A 7,633-nucleotide genomic window follows, 5' to 3' on the forward strand; every position below is an offset into this window, starting at 1 on the left:
ATTATTAAACGGAACCTTTTCATCCCTATTTTGTAGGTGAAATAAAGCTCCTGTGAGGACTTTCAATCAGGTTTCACCAATTTAGTACTGCACCAGAGAGTCCCACCAAGTAGTATCTTGTGGTCAACCTTGTCAAATGCAGCACTGAGATCAAGTGATACTTAAAACATAAGTAAAAACTGCATAGAAAACCATAAAATAGGATTTGTTACCACAATAAAGTTTGCCATAAAATATAATTGTATTTAATTGCATAGTATTAAAACCTAGCTTCTTTCAGTCCTGTTACTTAAGCCTTTTCAACAGGACTAAGTAACAGTCATATTAGAGTGACTCCCAGTTCAGATAAAATTAGTGTCTTTTTGTAAGTTTCTGATAAATTTCTAAAGTTTCTTAGAAAAGGTCAGGCTTGTTGCCATGGATTTATTTTAATTCTAGCTAAAACACTATTTGATTCAATCCATGCAAATTGTTTTGTGTTTTGAAGACAAGTACTCGTTTTTGTTGAGCAGATTTTAAGTATAGATAAGACTGACATCATTTCCTCACTGTGAGGAAATAGGCTGCTAAACACAGCACATCCTTTTTGTATAACACTCTCACATGCATACACATATAATGGGCGTACACAACCACAAACTCATTCCTTTTTCCAATTTTTTTGTACCTGTTACTGAATAGTTACCTTCTAAATTTAGAAAAAAAAAATGTTTGGTCATCATTTCTTCAGTCATGAAAGTATGGTAAACATTGATTTAATTAAAGCTTTAAAGGCACCATAACCAGTGACATTTAAAGAGAAATAGTAGATATTGATAGATGAGAATAAATACAGAAAAGGAAATAATAATGGTCATCTGGACCACAGCCTGCCTGCAGCATCAGTAAAACCTGAGCATATGGTGTTAAGAAAGGGAGGGAGGGAAGAAGGACATAAGATTATAGGACCTTAGCTAATGTTGCCTATTTTGGATGGTTAATATCTCTGACGTTTTTCTCTGTGTTTCTTTCTGTTGCTGCACTCTCCACAATACTCTGCAGTAGAATAGTGAAGACTAAGTTCATATTTGCATAAGCCATTAGCCTGCATTTGCAAAAACCCAGTACCTCTATATGAACACCAGGGGTCACCCTGAACCAGTAGGTGAGACTGGGCTTGAAGGAGAACAACACCTGGCAGAGCTCCAGATGTATTCAAATTCTAGATTAAAACCCATCAGGTCTTTACTCGCACAGTCTTCTCTCTTCCCATTAATGTCAGATTATCTGATTGCAGAGTAGACTACAAACCGTGTATCACTCATCTCTTTTAGAACCCCACACACGTGGCTATGCTTCGCCATTCTTGGGCCCTATTCCAGCTGTGTCGACATTGAGTCAATTATTTGTTGATAAATGATAACGAACATAATCGAGTAACTTAGTAACATAATCGAGTAACTTAGTAGTATTTTTTTACGCATTTTTTTAACGCAGTAAAATAGCATAATCTGTTGTAGCTGCTATCAGTGACAACCCAAAGCAATGTGGAAGTGAAAGTCATGAAAATCAACCGTGTGATGCAAACAAAAGCAACGCCTTTTGCACGAGGACATTTGTCAGTTTACATAGCTTTGCAAGAATGTGGATGTAAATGTTCCTTCTTTCAATTTATTTTTAAAATCCGATTTTTTTTTTTGCATATAGCAGCTGGTGAGTCCACAGGACAGTCTTACGCAGCGTGGTAACCGGAACACAAAGCTGTTCCACTGAAGCAGGGTGTATCACATCATCATCAGAGCATCAGAGTGCATTCTGCTGTATGAATCTGAAAGTCATTTGGCACGTTTCCTATAGCCTATGTGTCGCAATCGACCCCGCGGATCCACCTCTGACAAGCCGGGACAAAAATCAGCTCCAGGCTGCTGCTGCTGAATCGACCGTCTCATTTGCGCAGCTGCATATCCTACTTTTGTAAAAACAGGACAGGGTTGCGCAGGATAACAGTGCGTTTACCGCAACCTCCCCGACACTGGCACTCTCCCTCGGCTGCAGCAGAGGATACCTGGACCTTGGAGCAGAGGCGCAACAAAGGGGCCGATAACGGAGGAAGCGCAATGACTTTACAGTGATTCTTATCGTGGAGATAAGGGTAGGTAGGTGGACCTGTTAGGAACGGGCGAGCTAAAGCAGCTATAGTAGTGCACAGAGCTGCGCAGTGGTAGCGGGGCTTGGTCATGGTTGGACGGGGACTTTGGGTATGTAAGCCCCGGTTTGGAAAGCGAGGGAACAGACACGGGGCTTTGCCTGTCCTGTGCGCCGCTGCAGCGAGCCTATCCCTGTTGGCTCTGTTTTTCTTGGACTTTGTCGAGTTATGGGTCACCTCCATGAGGATGAACAAGGTGGTGGAGCCGCACGCAGGCATCATCCCCCCGCAGAGCGTCGCCCCCACCAGACCCGAGGAATTCCTCCTCATGCCCAGCCCGCTCGTGTGCCAGCGGGCCAAGCCTTACCTCATCACCATGGTTACATCGGCCCCTGCCAATCAGAGGGCCCGCCAAGCCATTCGGGACACCTGGGGAGGGGAGGTAGAGGTGAGGGGCCTGCGAGTCATGACCCTGTTCATGGTGGGAGTGGCGTCTGACCCTGGACTCGCCAAGCTGCTGATAGAGGAAGCTAGAGAGAGGGGGGATCTGATTCAAGGGCGTTTTGTGGACACCTACTCCAACCTCACCCTGAAAACCTTGTCCATGCTGAGCTGGGCCCGTCGGTTCTGCCCTCAGTCCCACTTCATGGCCAAAGTGGACGATGATGTCCTGTTTAATCCCAGTGCCCTGCTGCACTTCCTGAATAAGAGCCGTAACCCTTATGAACAAGGAGACTTGTACCTCGGCAGGGTTCATCTCCGTGTGGCACCGGACCGTGACCCAGATAGCAAGCACTACCTCCCTTCAGGGGCGTACCCCCCCTCTGTCTTTCCTGACTATTGCAGTGGTACAGCTTATGTCCTGTCCCGCTCTGCATTGCTCAAAATCTCTCTGGCAGCCTCTGCATCACCTTTATCCACCCCTCTGCCCCCCGAGGATGTGTTTTTGGGTTTGTGTGCCCGGGCAGCTGGGGTCCTGCCCTCACACTGCCCTCTCTTCTCTGGAGGCCCTGGTGTGCCATATGGGCGCTGCTGCTATCAGGCCATGGTCTCTATCCACCACATCTCACCAAAGGAGATGCTGCATTACTGGGCTGACGTCCATCCTTCCCAGCCATGCTCCTGGCTGACTCTGCGAGCTTCTCTGGGGATGTGCAAAGTCAGGGCTATGCTTGGGTCAGCTCTGGGGCTGGAGCAGGGGCTGTGAGGACTTATGTAAGAAGGATAACAGGACTAGTTGGGGCTGTGCCTCGCTTTAATACTGTGAACAGCACAAGTGCTCTTCAGGCTGTGAAGCTACACTATGTGTACGAGGAAAAATGTCACCTTATTTTTATAGCTTTATTTTTTTAAACTGTTAAGTGTTCAGTGGCATTTTTGCAGAAAAGGAAGTGATCAGCTGGTATTCTGAGAACGCATCACAGTAGTCTTGAACTTATTCTTAGACTGTTAAAGCATCCTTCATTATTACCCTTACACATAACGCCAATAGCAAAGATATTCAAGCACCATCAGCTCCATACCAATAGGTATTATGACATCTGAGTATTGAATGACACCGAGCAGTTGTTACAGCTGTAGATCTGTGCTGCTAACCCTGTATGGCAATAATAGTGCTCCCCTTTGAAACTTAAAACCATGCATACTCTACCCTTTGCTTGACTAGTGGGTCTTTCCACGCTAAGATATTGCCAAATTGCTGATATTTTGCTGACTCTTACTAATCTCACATTGTTTGCAAGCACCACAGTGTTGTTGTTACATGGCGTCACATTGTAAATGACCTAAAATTAGCTTAACTCGTCTGCTCTGAAACAGAAACAGCCAGCAAGGAACCCAAGTACTTGGGTGCTGTAAAGGAAAACTGACTTCTTGTAGAATAAGCTGTGGTTTTTCAAGGCGTATCAGATTGTTACACAGATTGTGTATGCGCCATACCTGTCCATGTTTTACAGCAGAATCATGGACATTTCTGATACTGGTATAGGAACCTTATTTTACAATGAATGCACACAAGACTGAGTATTTCTATAAACACAATAAATCTTACACATAAGTGCTGCTACCTTCATATTTATAACATATATGTAATCTTTCACAGGTACTTGGTAGATGTTAGTCTAATAAAATGCCTAAATGCATGATAGTCCAGACACAATAGATATCAAACCACTTGCTTCTGATACCTTGTGAAAAGGAGGTAATGTGTATCAGCTTAAACCTTCATGTTCAAAACAGAAAAAAAAAATAGACTGCAGAAGAAGTTTTGCTTCTTCTCTTGGGAGGTTCAGTTACTCAGCAGGATGATATCAAAAGACACCAAATGTAACCATGAAACAAAAAAAATGCAAGCACTGATCCCACTGAAGTATTTGTTACCTGTAGTAGTGAGGTTAAACATTCAGTTGAGTATGAATGGAGCCTCTGTTTAGTTCTGTTGACTGGGTTTGGTCTGAATGCTTTTTTTAAAAGGAATCTTAAGTGTTCAGATAAAGCTTGAGATTGTGTTGTACACCCACAATGTAAATACAGAGAAAGTGTTTGCCCTCAGGAAACGTGTTATGATCACCAATAAACCACTCCGGATCTTAAATTAAGGTTACTGAGTGCTTTTATTTATTTAGTCGGGTCTGTTTCAGGACTCAACATCTGTCACTATTACTTCCTTTTTCCTTTGTCAGGGTATGCAACTGCACACTGTGACTGGAAATGTTTAACCATAACAGTGTAACAGGAAATATGAGGGGAAATCATATGTCTACTGTTTCATACCTCCTTAGTTTGGTGTTTCCAGAGCCCAAAATCCTAGGCCTTGTTACCAGGGGCAGAGCCAGACTTTTGTGAATGGGGGGCCAAACTGGGGCACAAACTTGTGGGGGTGGCATGAAAACACTGTCTGCACACACATAGTTGAGTAGAATATATTTACCCTGTCTGCCTTGTCAACTCACATCAACTTTGACTACTAAGGTGCAAGTAAACTCTGCTAGGTGGCATGTTAGAATAATGATTAGCATTGCTGCCTGACAGTGGAAGGGATAAGGGATCCAATCCAAGCCAGAGGGCCTTCCTGTTTGGAATGAAAGTATTCTGTCTTTTCCCAATTTAAGTGTTAACCTAGATTGTGTATGTTTGATTTGAAAACTAAATACACCAAAACAAGTAAGCCCTAGAAGGTGGCATGATAGTGTGTTAGGTAGTTCTTGGAACACTCAATACTCAAAGGGTTTAAAGTTTCAATCAAAATCAGGGCTCTCCCAAATGGAGCTGGAGTGATGGAGCTTTGTCCCACTAGAGTTTGAACCGCTATTTTTAACACCCAGACTGATTTGTGAAGTAAATAGACTCGTAACCCTGAAGTTCACCCATGCGATGGTGGTTATGTGATTTTCAGTATGGTGCAGCTGTCTGAGTTGCATGGGTCCCTGGGTAGCTTCATGCTGCTCTCTGATGTCCCGTAAGGTAGACCTGTTTCCTTTCTACCATCCCTGTTTTTTTTAGCAGGCACATGTTTCGGTGATTTTCACCCGCCGTTAGTGATTGAGAGTAAATTCTTTGTTTATCTCTCCCACAGTTATCTCTGATCCAGGGTGACTGTGCCTTCACTGGATAAGGCTCATGTGTCCCAGGAATGGGTGGCCCAAAGAACAAGTTCCCAGCTCCATTATTTAAAACAAAAACCATTAATCATTAATTATCATTAATGATTCCCTAATTTTTTTTACTAATTTTGGAGCATTTTTCTAGGGTGTTTTATGAGATGTTTTATACTGGGAAATACAAGAGGAGTACTTCAGTTTGAAATGTATTGTTGTACTATGATATATTTTGATGTGAAGTATTTTTTAGCGGGTATATTATATCGGGTAAAATATACCCGATGTTAGTGATGGTGTTACTAACTGATACGTTAGTGTTCTGGGGTTAAAACATTTGTATCCAAATAGAAATGGGTAAGAGTTCGCTTGGGAAAGTGAGTGAGGAGGTCGGATTATCTGGTAAATTGGTAAATTGGTAAGTGGTGAAAACCTTTGTCTGTCACTCGATTCAAGCTATCAGTTGTACATGCAAGTTATCACTGCCCTAATTAGCATAATCTGCCTTGGGTCTCTGGGTACATGTGTACACAGGAATTGATTGTTATTCGTGGGAGTTAAGTGAGCAACACAGAGTATTCAGGCAGGCAAATACGGATGAATTAAGCAAGAACATTATTTTATTTGCGTAGGGTGTGAACACAACATAAAGGGTGAAGCCAGAGTCTTTAGACTGTGGTGGCCAAACTGATGCAATAACTTTTGCAGGGATGGTATTAAGTATGTTTGCACCATAGACTGTATAAAATATGGACGTAGGATCATAGGTTTTGAGGTCAATCCTTCCCCATATTGCTGCTGTCAAGCCATTGTGCGTTAGAAAATAATTCACCCCCCCGTACAGTGTGTGCCGATGGAGAAATAAGCTATCCAGACTACACTCATCTTTTGTACCAGGCTGTAAACATGTTTATTTCTGCTGTAAAGATCGGCTTTTTTGAATTGGTGCATATGTGGTTTCCGGTAGTTCCGGAGCCAGCCTCAAGCTGATCCTTGATGAACTGCAGTTTTTAGCACTTACGCATTGGACTCATACTTTTAGACCGGAGGTTGCCGCTTGGTTTGCACACATGATATATACCTTTTTTAGCCTAATTTTCATGCTTGAACTACTAACACGAAAGTATCCAAAAAAATGTTATGTCCCTTTTTATAATGTTTTAACTTCAAAAAGTGACACAACAAAAGATGCTCATTCAAAGTCACAATTTAAAGAACAAACAAAAATAAAATACTGTATATAATATTGACATGTAAAGAAAGCTGCTACCGGCCTGTCACAACCAAAGACTATGGTCACAACACAGCTCAAATAGTGCATTTAACTCAAGTTTTGCCTCTGACAAGGCACCAATCAGTTTAGAAATATGCATTGAACTAAAACCTCACAAACAAGATTCATGTGCAGGGTGTGTGCCTCACTAACAAATTAAACCATGATTATAACAACAACTTTAAAAGATAACTTCAGTGAGTGTTTCTGGCTTCATTGTTAAAACATATAATTACAGTAATTAAGTTCTTGTGTCCCAGGAACAAGCTTACAGTTCAGAGTTGACAAACGTTTAAATCTAGCTGATCTGGTGTACCGATAATTGTTACTTGAGTTTAACTTGCAATACTTTGAGGAAATGGTTGTCGCAATACTTTGAGGAAATGGTTGTCACACTACTTCCTGAAAACCTTGAGTAATGGCTAATACTTCACAGATGTCACAAGAGCATCACGCTTTATTTTATTACCTGTCCTTTTGACCCGCCACAATCGTATTTCCATTTTATGTGGTAAATGTGTAACTTCTACCAAATGAATGAACTGTGAATGTGTTGATGTCCCTGCCACTGCTCCGCCACCAGGAGGGTTCTTGAATTAAAGGAGCGAAACACCAATGAGCGGTGGTTTCTAGCTGATG

The 7,633-nt window shown here is 42.2% G+C and overlaps 1 protein-coding gene across 1 annotated transcript; it reads left to right on the forward strand.

The window, feature by feature from the left end:
- Positions 1-1,292: 1,292 nt before the first annotated feature.
- On the forward strand, positions 1,293-4,722 carry b3galt4 (UDP-Gal:betaGlcNAc beta 1,3-galactosyltransferase, polypeptide 4). The gene has a single exon (XM_034695545.1). The coding sequence runs from the start codon at positions 2,217-2,219 to the stop codon at positions 3,330-3,332; it is 1,116 nt and encodes a 371-aa protein (XP_034551436.1). The 5' UTR covers positions 1,293-2,216; the 3' UTR covers positions 3,333-4,722.
- The last annotated feature ends 2,911 nt before the right edge of the window (positions 4,723-7,633 follow it).

The sequence above is a fragment of the Notolabrus celidotus genome, chromosome 11 (assembly GCF_009762535.1).
Source record: "Notolabrus celidotus isolate fNotCel1 chromosome 11, fNotCel1.pri, whole genome shotgun sequence".
Classification (NCBI taxonomy): Eukaryota; Metazoa; Chordata; class Actinopteri; order Labriformes; family Labridae; genus Notolabrus; species Notolabrus celidotus.